At 56.0% G+C, this 18,875-nt stretch overlaps 1 protein-coding gene across 1 annotated transcript; it reads right to left on the bottom strand.

Annotated features, from left to right (window-relative positions):
* Nucleotides 1-598: 598 nt before the first annotated feature.
* Nucleotides 599-18,657, bottom strand: LOC134341684 (gamma-aminobutyric acid receptor-associated protein-like). The gene is made up of 4 exons (XM_063039609.1): nt 18,427-18,657; nt 11,444-11,522; nt 7,748-7,866; nt 599-701 (listed from the first exon to the last, which is right to left on the bottom strand). Exons 1-4 carry the CDS (start codon nt 18,514-18,516, stop codon nt 636-638), a joined length of 354 nt encoding a protein of 117 aa, XP_062895679.1. The 5' UTR covers nt 18,517-18,657; the 3' UTR covers nt 599-635.
* Nucleotides 18,658-18,875: the final 218 nt, after the last annotated feature.

Genomic DNA, 18,875 nt, shown 5'->3' with positions numbered 1-18,875 from the left:
GATAGAGAGGGGTGGGAGAGGTGTGGTGAGACAGGGAGGGATGCAGGATGGGGGAGGGAGAGGGGGAGAGGAGAGAGAGGAGGGGGGAAGAGAGGGGGGAAGAGAGGGGGATAGAGAGAGGGGAAAGGGGAAAGAGAGAGGGGAGGGAGAGAGAGGGGGGAGGGGGAGAGAGAGGGGAAGAGAGAGAGAGGGGGAAGAGATGGAGCAGATAGAGGGGGAAGAGAGTGGGTAGATAGAGAGGAGAGGGGGAAAGAGGGAAACGGAGGGGACAAAGGGACAAGGAGATGGAGGAAGCCCCAATCTCCATGAAGGGGAACATCAATATTCCGGGTCCAACCACTCCCTCCGTCACTGACATCTTTCCCCCCTTCCCCAACTCCCGCTCCCCTCACGGACCCCTACGTCACTCCTCACGCGGACCAGGAGGGACCCGGACATGCACCCTCCCTCCCTCGTCACTCCCCCCCCCACCACCCCCACCTCCGCACGGACGGAAGATCACAAACGCCCCGACCCCCACCCTCGTCACCCCAGACCTCTCCGCGCGGAGAGGCAGACGCACACTTCCCCGTCCCCCACGGGCAGAGGGACAGCCTCTCCCCACCCTCCCCCCCCCGCCGTTGTCCCGCTGTAGTTCAGTTGCCGTAGACACTCTCGCAGCTGTAAAGCAGGTACATGAACAAATCTTGCTCGTGATGTTCCTGTGGGGAGCGGAGGAGAGACAGCAGAGTAGAGGAGTGATGTGAATATCCCTTCCCTCCCCTGCCCCACATCCCCTCTTCCACCCTCCCTCTCCCGTCCTTCTCACCCTCAATAAACTGGACTGGTCTGAGAACACTGAGGCTGTCTACAAGAAGGGTCAGAGCCGTCTCTATTTCCTGAGGAGACTGAGGTCCTTTAACATCTGCCGGACGATGCTGGGGATGTTCTACGAGTCTGTGGGGGCCAGTGCGATCATGTTTGCTGTTGTGTGCTGGGGCAGCAGGCTGAGGGTAGCAGACACCAACAGAATCAACAAACTCATTCGTAAGGCCAGTGATGTTGTGGGGATGGAACTGGACTCTCTGACGGTGGTGTCTGAAAAGAGGATGCTGTCCATCTTGGACAATGTCTCCCATCCACTACATAATGTACTGGTTGGGCACAGGAGTACATTCAGCCAGAGACTCATTCCACCGAGATGCAACACAGAGCGTCATAGGAAGTCATTCCTGCCCGTGGCCATCAAACTTTACAACTCCTCCCTTGGAGGGTCACACACCCTGAGCCAATAGGCTGGTCCTGGACTTATTTCCTGGCATAATTTACTTATTACTATTTAATTATATATGGTTTTACTACTATTTAATTATTTATGGTGCAACTGTAACGAAAACCGATTTCCCCTGGGATCAATAAAGTATGACTCTGACTAAATCTAGTCGGCTCCATCTTGGGTACCAGCCTACAAAGTACCCAGGACATCTTCAGGGAGTGGTGTCTCAGAAAGGCAGCGTCCATTATTAAGGACCCTCCAGCACCCAGGGCATGTCCTTTTCTCACTGTTACCATCAGGGAGGAGGTACAGAAGCCTGAAGGCACACACTCAGCGATTCAGGAACAGCTTCTTCCCCTCTGCCGTCCGATTCCTAAATGGACATTGAAGCTTTGGACACCACCTCACTTTTCTTTAATATGTATTACCTCTGCTTTTTGAACGATTTTTAATCTATTCAACATACGAATGCAGTCAATTGATTTACTTATTTATTTTTACTTTTTTTTCCTCCTGTAATATGTTTTGCATTGAACTGCCGTTCCTAACTTAACAAATTTCACGACACATGCCTGTGATAATGCACCAGATTCCGATTCAAAAGAACGTAAGAAATCGGAGCAGGAGTCGGCCAGCCCGTATGGTTTGCTGCCTCCCGGGTGCCAGGGTCCGGGATGTCTCTGACCGGGTGCACGACATCCTGGTACGAGAGGGAAAGCAACCAGAAGTCGTGATACATGTTGGGACCAACGACACAGGCAGGAAGAGGGATCAGGTCCTGAAGTGTGAGTTTAGGGAATTAGGCAGAAGGCTGAAGAACAGGACCTCAAGGGTGACGTTCTCAGGATTGCTGCCAGTGCTACGTGACAGTGATGGTAAGAATTGGAGGAGATGGCAGTTGAATGCGTGACTGAGGAGTTGGTGCAGGGAGCAGGGTTTTAGATTTTTAGATCATTGGGATCTCTTCTGGGGAAGGTGGGACCTTTACAGATTGGATGGGTTGCACCTGAACTCGAGGGGGAGCAATATCCCTTTCTCCTCTTCTCCCTTTACACTAATGACTGCACCCCACAGGATCCATCTGTTAAACTCCTGAAGTTTGCAGACGACACAACTGTCATTGGCCTTATCGAGATGGTGATGAGTCTGCATACAGACGGGTGGTGGAACGGCTGGCCCTCTGGTGTGGTCAGAACAATCTGGAGCTAAATACGCTCACGACTGTGGAGATGACAGTGGACTTCAGGAAGAGCCCCCTAATACTCCCCCTACTCACTATACTCAACAGTATTGTGTCTGCTGTGGAGACCTTCAGAGCAAAAGGACAGTAAGGGATAAAGTTGGTCCTCTTGAAGATCAGAGTGGTCGGCTGTGTATAGAACCAAAAGAAATGGGGGAGATCTTAAATGGAAACAACAGGCATTCTGCAGATGCTGAAAATTCAAGCAACACACATCAAAGTTGCTGGTGGACGCAGCAGGCCAGGCAGCATCTCCGGGAAGAGGTGCAGTCGACGTTTCAGGCTGAGACCCTTCGTCAGGACTAACTGAAGGAAGAGTGAGTAAGGGATTTGAAAGTTGGTGGGGGAGGGGGAGATGCAAAATGATAGGAGAAGACAGGAGGGGGAGGGATGGAGCCAAGAGCTGGACAGGTGATAGGCAAAAGGGGATACAAGAGGATCATGGGACAGGAGGTCAGGGAAGAAAGACAAGGGGGGGGGTGACCCAGAGGATGGGCAAGGGGTATATTCAGAGGGACAGAGGGAGAAAAAGGAGAGTGAGAGAAAGAATGTGTGCATAAAAATGAGTAACAGATGGGGTACGAGGGGGAGGTGGGGCCTTAGCGGAAGTTAGAGAAGTCGATGTTCATGCCATCAGGTTGGAGGCTACCCAGACGGAATATAAGGTGTTGTTCCTCCAACCTGAGTGTGGCTTCATCTTTACAGTAGAGGAGGCCGTGGATAGACATGTCAGAATGGGAATGGGACGTGGAATTAAAATGTGTGGCCACTGGGAGATCCTGCTCTCTCTGGCGGACAGAGCGTAGATGTTCAGCGAAACGGTCTCCCAGTCTGCGTCGGGTCTCACCAATACATAAAAGGCCACATCGGGAGCACCGGACGCAGTATATCACCCCAGTCGACTCACAGGTGAAGTGATGCCTCACCTGGAAGGACTGTTTGGGGCCCTGAATGGTGGTAAGGGAGGAAGTGTAAGGGCACGTGTAGCACTTGTTCCGCTTACACGGATCAGTGCCAGGAGGGAGATCAGTGGGGAGGGATGGGGGGGGACGAATGGACAAGGGAGTTGTGTAGGGAGCGATCCCTGTGGAATGCAGAGAGAGGGGGGGAGGGAAAGATGTGCTTAAATGGGTTTTTTTTTGCATCAGTATTTACTAAGGAAACTAGCATGGAGTCAATGGAAATAAGGCAAACAAGTAGTGAGGTCATGGAACAAATACAGATTGAGGAGGAGGAGGTGCTTGCTATCTTGAGGCACATCAGAGTAGATAAATCCCTAGGATCTGACAGGGTTTTCATTTGGACCTTGAAGGAGACTAGTATTGAAATTGCAGGGGCCCTGGCAGATATGCTTAAAATGTCGGTATCTACGGGTGAGGTGCCGGAGGATTGGAGAGTGGCTCATGTTGTTCCGTTGTTTAAAAAAGGATCGAAAAGTAATCCGGGGAATTATAGGCCGGTAAATTTGACGTCGGTAGTAGGTAAATTATTGGAGGGAGTACTGATAGACAGGGAGTTATTAGGGAGAGTCAACATGGCTTTGTGCGTGGTAGGTCATGTTTGACCAATCTCTTGGAGTTTTTTGTGGAGGTCACCAGGAAAGTGGATAAAGGGAAGGCAGTGGATGTTGTCTACATGGACTTCAGTAAGGCCTTTGACAAGGTCCCGCATGGGAGGTTAGTTAGGAAAATTCAGTCGCTAGGTATGAACAAGTGAGCAAATGCAGCAGGCAGTGAAGAAGGCTAATGGAATGCTGGCCTTTATTACAAAGGGAATTGAGTACAAGAGCAAGGAAATCCTTTTGCATTTGTACAGGGCCCTGGTGAGACCACACCTGGAGTATTGGGTGCAGTTTTGGTCTCCAGGGTTAAGGAAGGACATCCTGGCTGTGGAGGAGGTGCAGCGTAGGTTCACTAGGTTAATTCCTGGGATGTCCGGACTGTCTTACGCAGAGAGGTTAGAGAGACTGGGCTTGTACACGCTGGAATTAAGGAGATCGAGGGGGGGATCTGATTGAGACATATAAGATTATTAAGGGATTGGACAAGATAGAGGCAGGAAATGTGTTCCAGATGCTGGGAGAGTCCAGTACCAGAGGGCATGGTTTAAGAATAAGGGGTAGGTCATTTAGGACAGAGTTGATGAGGAATTACTTCTCCCAGGGAGTTGTGGAGGTGTGGAACGCGCTGCCTCTGAAGGCAGTGGAAGCCAATTCTCTGGATGCTTTCAAGAAGGAGCTAGATAGGTATCTTATGGATAGGGGAATCAAGGGTTATGGGCACAAGGCAGGAACCGGGTATTGATAGTAGATGATCAGCCATGATCTCAGAATGGCGGTGCAGGCTCGAAGGGCCGAACGGTCTACTTCTGCACCTATTGTCTATTGTTTCTGGGTGTCACAATCTCCCAGGACCTGAAGTGGACACCCAACACGGACACTCCTATCAAAAAGGCTCGGCAGAGGTTGTATTTCCTACGTCAACTCAGGAAGTACAACCTGTCTCGGGAGCTGCTGATTCAATTCTATTCAGGAATAATCCAATCTGCTCTCTGTTCGTCCATCACCGTCTGGTTTGGATCAGCTACCAAACAAGACAAGAATAGACTCCAAAGAACCGTCAGGGCTGCGGAAAGGATTATTGGTGTGAAGCTGCCCTCGATCCAGGACTTATATGCATCTAGAGTCGGGAAGCGAGCCAGCAGCACCATTGTAGACCCATCACACCCTGGACATCACCTGTTCCAACTCCTTCCTTCTGGTGGGCGCTTTAGATTACTGTATGCCAGGACAAATAGGTACAAGAACAGTTTCTTTCCATCTGCCATCAGTCTTATGAACACTTGAATTTTAGTCTATTATAAAGCAAGTCCACCTGTACATACACAGGTATACCTCATTGTATATAGTTCACAATTATTTGCACTATTGTTATGTTTGCTTTTTGATTCTGTGCAGCGAGAGCTCAGGGAAACTGGCATCAAATTCTCTGTATGTGTCCACGTACTTGGCGATAATAAAGGATTCTGATTCGGATTCAGATATCCTTGCAGGAAGGTTTACTAGCATGGTTCGGGAGGGTTTAAACTAATTTGCAAGGGGGATGGGACCCAGAGCGATAGAGCAGTGAAAGAGGTGCATAGACTAAAGCCAGATCTAACATATAGGGAGGCTTTGATGAAAGAGAAGCACCTCCCGTCCACTCACACAGAGATCTCAACCTCTCGTGATTTTTATTAACGACCTGGATGTGGGGGTAGAAGGGTGGGTTGGCAGGTTTGCAGACGACGCAAAGGTTGGTGGTGTTGTGGATAGTGCAGAGGATTGTCGAAGATTGCAGAGGGACATTGATAGGATGCAGAAGTGGGCTGAGACGTGGCAGATGGAGTTCAACCCGGAGAAGTGTGAGGTGGTACACTTTGGAAGGACAAACTCCAAGGCAGAGTATAAAGTAAATGGCAGGATACTTGGTAGTGTGGAGGAGCAGAGGGATCTGGGGTTACATGTCCACAGATCCCTGAAAGTTGCCTCACAGGGGGATAGGGTAGTTAAGAAAGCTTATGGGGTGTTAGCTTTCATAAGTCGAGGGATAGAGTTTAAGAGTCGCGATGTAATGATGCAGCTCTATAAAACTCTGGTTAGGCCACACTTGGAGTACTGTGTCCAGTTCTGGTCACCTCACTATAGGAAGGATGTGGAAGCATTGGAAAGGGTACAGAGGAGATTTACCAGGGTGCTGCCTGGTTTAGAGAGTATGCATTATGATCAGAGATTAAGGGAGCTAGGGCTTTACTCTTTGGAGAGAAGGAGGATGAGAGGAGACATGATAGAGGTGTACAAGATAATAAGAGGAATAGATAGAGTGGACAGCCAGCACCTCTTCCCCAGGGCACCACTGCTCAATACAAGAGGACATGGCTTTAAGGTAAGGGGTGGGAAGTTGAAGGGGGATATTAGAGGAAGGTTTTTTTTACTCAGAGGGTGATTGGTGCGTGCAATGCACTGCCTGAGTCAGTGGTGGAGGCAGATACACTAGTGAAGTTTAAGAGACTACTGGACAGGTATATGGAGGAATCTAAGGTGGGGGGGTTTATATGGGAGACAGGGTCAGCACAATATTGTAGGCTGAAGGGCCTGTACTGTGCTGTACTATTCTATGTTCTATGTTCTAAATTAACTGGCCGTCGTTAACTGTCCTGTGATGAGGCCGGGGTTATATCAGGGTCTTGCCTCCATCAGCTGGAGGGGTCAATTCTGACCCGTATCTCAATAATTTTGTTTTAAATTTCCCCCATCTTCAACCCTCCTTCCGCCAATTCCCTGAGCTCTCCCCCTCCCTCTTGCCACCTGCCCCCTCCCCTCTATCCTCCCTCATTATTCTCTGCTCCCTCCCCCAATCCCTCTCCCTTGTTTCTACTATCTCCTCTCCCTCCTCAATCCATACCCCCCCACCCCTCTCCGAGGGAGGGGAGGGCAGAGAGACGAGGGCGGGTCAGGGGGAAGGGAGAGAGAGCGCGGAGTGAGGGAAGAGACTCACTTTACACCGCACGCTGTCGGAGCAGTGCTGCCAGGACGATCGAGGACACGACCCCACCCAGCCGACACACTTCTCGTCCCTCTTCCCTCCGGGAGAAGGCTCAGGAGCTTGAAGACTCGTACGGCCAGATTTGGGATCAGCTTCTCTCCAACTGTGATAAGACTGCTGAACGGATCCCGACCCGGATCTGGGCCGTACCCTCCAAATATCCGGACCTGCCTCTCGGTTTTTTTCCTGTACTACCTTACTTCCCATTTTCCTATTTTCTATTTATGATTTATAATTTAAATTGTTAATGTTTACTAATTTTAACTATTTTAAATAGTTAATTTTTGTACTCCAGGGAGCGGGAAGCGCAGGATCAAATATCGCCGTGATGATTGTACGTTCCAGTACCAATTGTTTGGCGACAATAAAGTATAAAGATTGCAGAGGGGGAGAGACAAAGGTGGGTCTGGGGAAGGGGCAGAGAGAAGGTGGGTGTTGTGGGTGATAGAGAGGGGCAGGGTCCACCCATCCTTCCCAAGCTTTCCCCTCTTCTGACCCCGTCTGCTCAACCCTTCCCTCTTTACCCCAAATGCAAGGAAATTCTCTCTCGCTCTCTCTCAAACCCTCGCCACAGCCCAGGCATCCCACCTCTCCCCCATTCCCTCCCCCCTCGATTATCAGGACGTCCCCCCACTCTCCCTGCGTCCCCTCCCCACCCAACCCCCTCACCTTGTAAACCTCCCCCATGGTGGCACTGGAGGGAGGAAGCACGTTATTGACGAAGAAGAACAGGGCTTCCTCGGGACGTAGCTGGATGCGTTTGCGAATCAGGAAACAGAATTGTCCCACTGCGGGAGAGACGGACGGGACAAAGGTCAAAAACACACCGGGAGCACCGTGCACAGATCCCGTCTCCGTATCCGCCCCCGCGGGTCAGACCCACACACACCGGGAGCACCGTGCACAGATCCCGTCTCCGTATCCGCCCCCCCCGGGTCAGATCCACACACACCGGGAGCACCGTGCACAGTTCCCGTCTCAGTATCCCCCCCGGGTCAGACCCACACACACCGGGAGCACCGTGCACAGCTCCCGTCTCCGTATCCACCCCGCCGCAGGTCAGACCCACACACACCGGGAGCACCGTGCACATTTCCCGTCTCCATATCCACCCCCGGGTCAGACCCACACACACTGGGAGCACCGTGCACAGTTCCCGTCTCTGTCTCCCCCCCGGGCCAGACCCACACACACCGGGAGCACCGTGCACAGTTCCCGTCTCCGTATCCCCCCCGGGTCAGACCCACACACACCGGGAGCACCGTGCACAGTTCCCGTCTCCGTATTCCCCCCGGGTCAGACCCACACACCGGGAGCACCGTGCACAGTTCCCGTCTCCGTCTCCCCCCCGGGCCAGACCCACACACACCGGGAGCACCGTGCACAGTTCCCGTCTCCGTATCCCCCCCGGGTCAGACCCACACACACCGGGAGCACCATGCACAGTTCCCGTCTCAGTATCCCCCCCGGGTCAGACCCACACACACCGGGAGCACCGTGCACAGTTCCCGTCTCCGTATCCCCCCCCGGGTCAGACCCACACACACCGGGAGCACCGTGCACAGTTCCCGTCTCAGTATCCCCCCCGGGTCAGACCCACACACACTGGGAGCACCGTGCACAGTTCCCGTCTCCGTCTCCCCCCCGGGCCAGACCCACACACACCGGGAGCACCGTGCACAGTTCCCGTCTCCGTATCCCCCCCGGGTCAGACCCACACACACCGGGAGCACCGTGCACAGTTCCCGTCTCCGTATGCCCCCCCCCCGGGTCAGACCCACACACACCGGGAGCACCGTGCACAGATCCCGTCTCCGTATCCACCCCCCCCCCCACCCCAGGTCAGACCCACACACACCGGGAGCACCGTGCACAGTTCCTGTCTCCGTATCCCCATGGGTCAGACCCACACACACCAGGAGCACCGTGCACAGTTCCCGTCTCCGTATCCCCCTGGGTCAGACCGACACACACCGGGAGCACCGTGCACAGTTCCCGTCTCCGTATCCCCCTGGGTCAGACCCACACACACCAGGAGCACCGTGCACAGTTCCCGTCTCCGTATCCCCCTGGGTCAGACCCACACACACCAGGAGCACCGTGCACAGTTCCCGTCTCCATATCCCAACAGTGTCAGACCCACACACACCAGGAGCACCGTGCACAGTTCCCGTCTCCGTATCCCCCTGGGTCAGACCCACACACACCGGGAGCACCGTGCACAATTCCCGTCTCCGTATCCCCCCTGGGTCAGACCCACACACACAGGGAGCACCGTGCACAGTTCCCATCTCAGTATCCCCCCTGGGTCAGACCCACACACACCGGGAGCACCGTGCACAGTTCCCGTCTCCGTATCCCCACCGGGTCAGACCCACACACACCGGGAGCACCGTGCACAGTTCCCGTCTCCGTATACCGCCTGGGTCAGACCCACACACACCGGGAGCACCGTGCACAGTTCCCGTCTCAGTATCCCCCCTGGGTCAGACCCACACACACCGGGAGCACCGTGCACAGTTCCCGTCTCCGTATCCCTGCCGGGTCAGACCCACACACACCGGGAGCACCGTGCACAGTTCCCGTCTCCGTATCCCCCCGGTCAGACCCACACACCGGGAGCACCGTGCACAGTCCCGTCTCCGTATCCCCCTGGGTCAGACCCACACACACCGGGAGCACCGTGCACAGTTCCTGTCTCTGTATCCCCCCTGGATCAGACCCACACACACCGGGAGCACCGTGCACAGTTCCCGTCTTCATATCGCCTGGGTCAGACCCACACACACCGGGAGCACCGTGCACAGTTCCTGTCTCTGTATCCCTCTGGGTCAGACCGACACACAGCGGGAGCACCGTGCACAGTTCCCGTCTCCGTATCCCCCTGGGTCAGACCCAAACACACCGGGAGCACCGTGTACAGTTCCCGTCTCCGTGTCCCCCCCCCGTGTCTGACCCACACACGCCGGGAGCACCGTGCACAATTCCCGTCTCTGTATCCCCCTGGGTCAGACCGACACACACCGGGAGCACCGTGCACAGTTCCCGTCTCCATATCCCCCTGGGTCAGACCCACACCCACCGGGAGCACCGAGCACAGTTCCCGTCTCCGTATCCCCCCGGGTCAGACCCACACACACCGGGAGCACCGTGCACAGTTCCCGTCTCCGTATCACCCCCGGGTCAGACCCACACACACCGGGAGCACCGTGCACAGTTCCCGTCTCCGTATCCCCCCCGGGTCAGACGCACACACACCGGGAGCACCGTGCACAGTTCCCGTCTCCGTATCCCCCCGGGTCAGACCCATACACACCAGGAGCACCGTGCAGAGTTCCCGTCTCGGTATCCCCCCAGGGTCAGACCCACACATACCGGGAGCACCATGCACAGTTCCCGTCTCCGTATCCCCGCCGGGTCAGACCCACACATACCGGGAGCACCGTGCACAGTTCCCGTCTCCGTATCCCCGCCGGGTCAGACCCACACACACCAGGAGCACCATGCACAGTTCCTGTCTCCATATCCGCCCCCGGGTCAGACCCACACACACAGGGAGCACCGTGCACAGTTCCCGTCTCCGTATCCCCCCTGGGTCAGACCGACACACACCGGGAGCACCGTGCACAGTTCCCGCCTCCATATCCCTGCCGGGTCAGACCCACACACACCAGGAGCACCGTGCACCGTTCCCGTCTCCGTATCCTCCCCTGGGTCAGACCCACACACACCGGGAGCACCGTGCACAGTTCCCGTCTCCGTATCCCCTCCGGGTCAGACCCACACACCGGGAGCACCGTGCACAGTTCCCGTCTCCGTATCCTCCCCTGGGTCAGACCGACACACCGGGAGCACCGTGCACAGTTCCCATCTCCGTATCCCCTTGGGTCAGACCCACACACACCAGGAGCACCGTGCACAGTTCCCGTCTCTGTGTCCCCCCTGGGTCAGACCCACACACACCGGGAGCACCGTGCACAGTTCCCGTCTCCGTGTCCCCCCTGGGTCAGACCCACACACACCGGGAGCACCGTGCACAGTTCCCGTCTCCGTGTCCCCCCTGGGTCAGACCCACACACACCGGGAGCACCGTGCACAGTTCCCGTCTCCGTGTCCCCACTGGGTCAGACCCACACACACCGGGAGCACCGTGCACAGTTCCCGTCTCCGTGTCCCCCCTGGGTCAGACCCACACACACCGGGAGCACCGTGCACAGTTCCGTCTCCGTGTCCCCCCTGGGTCAGACCCACACACACCGGGAGCACCGTGCACAGTTCCCGTCTCTGATTCCCTGCATCTCTCTCTGACCTAAATCCTTCTCTCCCTCGTCCATCCTCTCTGACCCTCCGCTGCCTTCAACATACCTGTGATATCAGAGGGTACCAGATACTTTTTCTTGTCCAGAGAGCGCAGACGGGTCCGCGGACACTTCTCCACGATGACCTGGTGGGGCAGAGAGCGCGAAGGCGTCACTCGAGAGGGGGAGGGCTGTGACGAGAGGCGAGGGTGTGAATTACAGCGAGGGGACAGAGATGAGAGGGGACGGGGTAGAGCAGGTACCTGTCACGGTGCCTGGGGGCTGCAGTTCTCGGTGTGTATCGGAGTGTGTCATTGAGAGTGTCGGGCATTGCATTGGTACTCACGTCTGTGAGTGGGGGTGTCTCCGTGTCTGTCTGATCTGTGTGCACGTGTGTATTTGGGAGCGAGACGGAGTGTGTTTCTGAGACTCTGCACGCGTGCCTGTGTGGGTCTGTGTGTGTACAGTCTTACAGTATGTGTCTGTGCCCCACTCTGTGTCAGCAACTGCGTGTATATGTGGTGATTGTGTGTCTGCTTGTATCTGTGAGTCTGCGTCTGTGAGTGTGTTTCTGTGTGTGTGTGTGTGTGAGTCTGCTTCTGTGAGTGTGTTTGTGTGTGTGTGTTTCTGTGTGTGTGTGTGTTTGTATCTGTGAGTCTGCGTCTGTGAGTGTGTTTCTGTGTGTGTGTGAGTCTGCGTGAGTGTGTTTGTGTGTGTGTGTTTCTGTGTGTGTGTGTGTTTATATCTGTGAGTCTGCGTCTGTGAGTGTGTTTGTGTTTGTGTGTGTGTGTTTCTGTGTGTTTGTATCTGTGAGTCTACGTCTGTGAGTGTGTTTGTGTTTGTGTGTGTGTGTTTCTGTGTGTGTGTGTGTTTGTATCTGTGAGTCTACGTCTGTGAGTGTGTTTGTGTTTGTGTGTGTGTTTCTGTGTGTGTGTGTGTGTTTGTATCTGTGAGTCTACGTCTGTGAGTGTGTTTGTGGTTGTGTGTGTCTGTCTGTGTGTGTTTCTGTGTCTGCGTGTCTGATTCTGTGTCTGAGTGTGTGTTTCTGTGTCTGTCTGTGTGTGTTTCTGTGTCTGCGTGTCTGAGTGTGTGTTTCTGTGTCTGTCTGTGTGTGTTTCTGTGTCTGCGTGTCTGAGTGTGTGTTTCTGTGTCTGTCTGTGTGTGTTTCTGTGTCTGCGTGTCTGAGTGTGTGTTTCTGTGTCTGTCTGTGTGTGTTTCTGTGTCTGCGTGTCTGAGTGTGTGTTTCTGTGTCTGTGTGTGTGTGTTTCTGTGTCTGCGTGTCTGAGTGTGTGTTTCTGTGTCTGTCTGTGTGTGTTTCTGTGTCTGTCTGTGTTTCTGTGTCTGCGTGTCTGAGTGTGTGTTTCTGTGTCTGCGTGTCTGTCTGTGTGTGTTTCTGTGTCTGTCTGTGTGTGTTTCTGTGTCTGCGTGTCTGAGTGTGTGTTTCTGTGTCTGTCTGTGTGTGTTTCTGTGTCTGCGTGTCTGAGTGTGTGTTTCTGTGTCTGTCTGTGTGTGTTTCTGTGTCTGCGTGTCTGAGTGTGTGTTTCTGTGTCTGAGTGTGTGTTTCTGTGTCTGCGTGTCTGAGTGTGTGTTTCTGTGTCTGTCTGTGTGTGTTTCTGTGTCTGTCTGTGTGTGTTTCTGTGTCTGCGTGTCTGAGTGTGTGTTTCTGTGTCTGCGTGTCTGTCTGTGTGTGTTTCTGTGTCTGCGTGTCTGAGTGTGTGTTTCTGTGTCTGTCTGTGTGTGTTTCTGTGTCTGCGTGTCTGAGTGTGTGTTTCTGTGTCTGCGTGTCTGTCTGTGTGTGTTTCTGTGTCTGCGTGTCTGAGTGTGTGTTTCTGTGTCTGTCTGTGTGTGTTTCTGTGTCTGCGTGTCTGAGTGTGTGTTTCTGTGTCTGTCTGTGTGTGTTTCTGTGTCTGCGTGTCTGAGTGTGTGTTTCTGTGTCTGTCTGTGTGGGTTTCTGTGTCTGTCTGTGTGTGTTTCTGTGTCTGTCTGTGTGGGTTTCTGTGTCTGTCTGTGTGTGTTTCTGTGTCTGTCTGTGTGTGTTTCTGTGTCTGCGTGTCTGAGTGTGTGTTTCTGTGTCTGTCTGTGTGTGTTTCTGTGTCTGCGTGTCTGAGTGTGTGTTTCTGTGTCTGTCTGTGTGTGTTTCTGTGTCTGCGTGTCTGAGTGTGTGTTTCTGTGTCTGTCTGTGTGTGTTTCTGTGTCTGCGTGTCTGAGTGTGTGTTTCTGTGTCTGTCTGTGTGTGTTTCTGTGTCTGCGTGTCTGAGTGTGTGTTTCTGTGTCTGTGTGTGTTTCTGTGTCTGTCTGTGTGTGTTTCTGTGTCTGCGTGTCTGAGTGTGTGTTTCTGTGTCTGTCTGTGTGTGTTTCTGTGTCTGCGTGTCTGAGTGTGTGTTTCTGTGTCTGTGTGTGTTTGTGTCTGCGTGTCTGAGTGTGTGTTTCTGTGTCTGTCTGTGTGTGTTTCTGTGTCTGCGTGTCTGAGTGTGTGTTTCTGTGTCTGTCTGTGTGTGTTTCTGTGTCTGCGTGTCTGAGTGTGTGCTTCTGTGTCTGTCTGTGTGTGTTTCTGTGTCTGCGTGTCTGAGTGTGTGCTTCTGTGTCTGTCTGTGTGTGTTTCTGTGTCTGCGTGTCTGAGTGTGTGTTTCTGTGTCTGTCTGTGTGTGTTTCTGTGTCTGCGTGTCTGAGTGTGTGTTTCTGTGTCTGTCTGTGTGTGTTTCTGTGTCTGCGTGTCTGAGTGTGTGTTTCTGTGTCTGTCTGTGTGTGTTTCTGTGTCTGCGTGTCTGAGTGTGTGTTTCTGTGTCTGTGAGTGTGTGTTTCTGTGTCTGCGTGTCTGAGTGTGTGTTTCTGTGTCTGCGTGTCTGAGTGTGTGTTTCTGTGTCTGTCTGTGTGTGTTTCTGTGTCTGCGTGTCTGAGTGTGTGTTTCTGTGTCTGTCTGTGTGTGTTTCTGTGTCTGCGTGTCTGAGTGTGTGTTTCTGTGTCTGTCTGTGTGTGTTTCTGTGTCTGCGTGTCTGAGTGTGTGTTTCTGTGTCTGTCTGTGTGTGTTTCTGTGTCTGCGTGTCTGAGTGTGTGTTTCTGTGTCTGCGTGTCTGAGTGTGTGTTTCTGTGTCTGTGAGTGTGTGTTTCTGTGTCTGTCTGTGTGTGTTTCTGTGTCTGCGTGTCTGAGTGTGTGTTTCTGTGTCTGTCTGTGTGTGTTTCTGTGTCTGCGTGTCTGAGTGTGTGTTGCTGTGTCTGTGTGTGTGTGTTTCTGTGTCTGTCTGTGTGTGTTTCTGTGTCTGCGTGTCTGAGTGTGTGTTTCTGTGTCTGCGTGTCTGTCTGTGTGTGTTTCTGTGTCTGTCTGTGTGTGTTTCTGTGTCTGCGTGTCTGAGTGTGTGTTTCTGTGTCTGTGAGTGTGTGTTTCTGTGTCTGTCTGTGTGTGTTTCTGTGTCTGCGTGTCTGAGTGTGTGTTTCTGTGTCTGTCTGTGTGTGTTTCTGTGTCTGCGTGTCTGAGTGTGTGTTTCTGTGTCTGTGAGTGTGTGTTTCTGTGTGTTTACAGGGTTGGGAATATCTCCATGTGCCGCAATCAATCGCGGCGGTGGGGCACAGGGAGGGGGAGGAGGGTTACAGGGAGGATTGAGGGAGGAGGTGGAGGGGTACAGGGGGGTTGAAGGAGGGGATAGGAGGGTTACAGGGAGGGTTGAAGAGGGGTACAGGGAGGGTTGAGGAGGGGTACAGGGAGGGTTGAGGGAGGGGGCCGAGGGGTACGGGGGGGTTGAAGGTGGGGGCCGAGGGGTACAGGGGGGTTGAGGGTGGGGGTATCAGGGTACGGGGGGTTGAGGAGGGGTACAGGGAGGGTTGAGGGAGGGGGTGGAGGGGTACAGGGGGGTTGAGGGTGGGGGCGGAGGGGTATAGGGGGGTTGAGGGAGGGGGCAGAGGGGTACAGGGGGGTTGAAGGAGGGGATAGGAGGGTTATAGGGAGGGTTAAAGAGGGCTACAGGGAGGGTTGAGGGAGGGGGCAGAGGGGTACAGGGGGGTTGAAGGAGGGGATAGGAGGGTTACAGGGAGGGTTGAGGGAGCGGGCCGAGGGGTACAGGGAGGGTTGAAGGTGGGGGTGGAGGGGTACAGGGGGGTTGAGGGTGGGGGTGGAGGGGTACAGGGGGGTTGAGGGTGGGGGTATCGGGGTACAGGGAGGGTTGAGGGAGGGGGCCGAGGGGTACAGGGGGGTTGCGGGTGGGGGTATCGGGGTACAGGGGGGTTGAAGGAGGGGATAGGAGGGTTACAGGGAGGGTTGAAGAGGGGTACAGGGAGGGTTGAGGGATGGGGCGGAGGGGTACAGGGGGGTACAGGGAGGGTTGAGGAGGGGTACAGGGAGGGTTGAGGGAGGGGGCCGAGGGGTACAGGGGGGTTGAAGGTGGGGGCGGAGGGGTACAGGGGGTTGAGGGTGGGGGTATCGGGGTACGGGGGGGTTGAGGAGGGGTACAGGGAGGGTTGAGGGAGGGGTACAGGGAGGGTTGAGGGAGGGGGCGGAGGGGTACAGGGGGGTTGAAGGAGGGGATAGGAGGGTTACAGGGAGGGTTGAGGGAAGCGGCCGAGGGGTAAGGGGGTTGAGGGTGGGGGTATCGGGGTACGGGGGGTTGAGGAGGGGTACAGGGAGGGTTGAGGGAGGGGGCGGAGGGGTACAGGGGGGTTGAGGGAGGGGTACAGGGAGGGTTGAGGGAGGGGGCGGAGGGGTACAGGGGGGTTGAGGGAGGGGTACAGGGAGGGTTGAGGAGGGGTACAGGGAGGGTTGAGGGAAGGGGCCGAGGGGTACAGGGGGTTGAGGGTGGGGGTATCGGGGTACGGGGGGGTTGAGGAGGGGTACAGGGAGGGTTGAGGGAGGGGGCGGAGGGGTACAGGGGGGTTGAAGGAGGGTTTGGGGGGTTGAAGGAGGGGATAGGAGGGGTACAGGGAGGGTTGAGGAGGGGTACAGGGAGGGTTGAGGGAAGGGGCCGAGGGGTACAGGGGGGTTGAGGGAGGGGGCGGAGGGGTACAGGGGGGTTATAGGAGGGGTACAGGGAGGGTTGAGGGAGGGGTACAGGGAGGGTTGAGGGAAGGGGCCGAGGGGTACAGGGGGGATGAGGGAGGGGGCGGAGGGGTACAGGGGGGTTGAAGGAGGGGATAGGAGGGTTACAGGGAGGGTTGAGGGAAGCGGCCGAGGGGTAAGGGGGTTGAGGGTGGGGGTATCGGGGTACGGGGGGTTGAGGAGGGGTACAGGGAGGGTTGAGGGAGGGGGCGGAGGGGTACAGGGGGGTTGAGGGAGGGGTACAGGGAGGGTTGAGGGAGGGGGCGGAGGGGTACAGGGGGGTTGAGGGAGGGGTACAGGGAGGGTTGAGGAGGGGTACAGGGAGGGTTGAGGGAAGGGGCCGAGGGGTACAGGGGGTTGAGGGTGGGGGTATCGGGGTACGGGGGGGTTGAGGAGGGGTACAGGGAGGGTTGAGGGAGGGGGCGGAGGGGTACAGGGGGGTTGAAGGAGGGTTTGGGGGGTTGAAGGAGGGGATAGGAGGGGTACAGGGAGGGTTGAGGAGGGGTACAGGGAGGGTTGAGGGAAGGGGCCGAGGGGTACAGGGGGGTTGAGGGAGGGGGCGGAGGGGTACAGGGGGGTTGTAGGAGGGGATAGGAGGGGTACAGGGAGGGTTGAGGGAGGGGTACAGGGAGGGTTGAGGGAAGGGGCCGAGGGGTACAGGGGGGATGAGGGAGGGGGCGGAGGGGTACAGGGGGGTTGTAGGAGGGGATAGGAGGGGTACACGGAGGGTTGAGGAGGGGTACAGGGAGGGTTGAGGAAAGGGGCCGAGGGGTACAGGGGGTTGAGGGAGGGGTATTGGGGTACAGCGGGGGTTGACGGAGGGGGTATCGGGGTACAGAGGGGGTTGAGGGAGGGGTACAGGGACGGTTGAGGAGGGTACAGGGAGGGTTGAGGGAAGGGGCTGAGGGGTACAGGGGGGTTGAGGGAGGGGGCGGAGGGGTACAGGGGGGTTGTAGGAGGGGATAGGAGGGGTACAGGGAGGGTTGAGGAGGGGTACAGGGAAGGTTGAGGGAAGGGGCCGAGGGTTACAGGGAGGGTTGAAGGAGGGGGTATCGGGGTACAGCGGGGGTTGACGGAGGGGTACAGGGAGGGTTGAGGAGGGTACAGGGAGGGTTGAGGGTGGGGTACGGGGGGTTGAAGGTGGGGGCGGAGGGTTACAGGGAGGGTTGAAGGAGGGGGTATCGGGGTACAGCGGGGGTTGAAGGAGGGGGTATCGGGGTACAGCGGGGGTTGACGGAGGAGATAGGAGGGGTACAGAGGGGGTTGAGGGAGGGGTACAGGGGGGTTGAAGGTGGGGGCCGAGGGTTACAGGGAGGGTTGAGGAGGGTACAGGGAGGGTTGAGGGTGGGGGTATCGGGGTACAGCGGGGGTTGACGGAGGGGTACAGGGAGGGTTGAGGAGGGTACAGGGAGGGTTGAGGGTGGGGGTATCGGGGTACAGCGGGGGTTGACGGAGGGGTACAGGGAGGGTTGAGGAGGGTACAGGGAGGGTTGAGGGTGGGGGTATCGGGGTACAGCGGGGGTTGACGGAGGGGGTATCGGGGTACAGAGGGGGTTGAGGGAGGGGTACAGGGAGGGTTGAAGGTGGGGGCGGAGGGTTACAGGGAGGGTTGAGGGTGGGGGTATCGGGGTACAGCGGGGGTTGACGGAGGGGGTATCGGGGTACAGGGAGGGATAGAAACCGGGGTACAGGTGGCGAGTTCAAATCCAAGTTCAAGGCCGGGCAGCGCTCAATCTGAGGCAGGAGGCCGATTCTGATTGACAGCAGGGAAAACCCAATGACAACCCGGTGTCCAACACGCCCCTATCTCAACCAGCGATTGGCCGGGACGCACAGATTGACAGATCATGCAGCCAGTGAACCGGCGGACTGAGTTTGATTGACAACCTCCCGTCCACTCGCACAGAGAAGGGGGCGGACACTGACGGGACAGGTGGGGATCGCGACACGTCACACCAATCACCAGGCAACAGGTTCTGAAGGACAGACGGTCCGGCCAATCAGACGCGATGACGTGTAACGCGCACCGGGACTTTGTCAGGGTACTTGGCACGAATCTTCTCGCCCTCTGCCCGCCGCATCTCAAACGGCTGTTCGTTCTGGTACTGGAACCGCATGGTCGATGCTGTCCACTCGCCGGTTTCGGACCTCTCCGCCGTGTCTGCCAGTTACGGTGAAACAAAACAACTCAACGCCGCCTTCGCAGTTAACAAAATGGCGTCTCCTCCTTCACCCACACTCTGCAGGGGTCCCGCCCTTCTACCCATGACTGACAGCCGCCTGCACCAATCACATGAGGGCAGACGCGGCCTTCCGCCAATCATGGACATGGTACCGCCGCGGTTTTGCACCCTCAAATCGGGAGATGGGATAGACTTTGGTCCGGTCCAATCACCGGTCGGCTCCTGGGTCGGATCCACCAATAAGAACCGTCAGCGGGTGAGTATTTGTTTGTTATGGTGGCCCACGTGGCGAG

Source organism: Mobula hypostoma, unplaced genomic scaffold, assembly GCF_963921235.1.
Source record: "Mobula hypostoma unplaced genomic scaffold, sMobHyp1.1 scaffold_36, whole genome shotgun sequence".
NCBI lineage: Eukaryota > Metazoa > Chordata > Chondrichthyes > Myliobatiformes > Myliobatidae > Mobula > Mobula hypostoma.
This window is presented reverse-complemented; position numbering and strand designations above follow the sequence as displayed.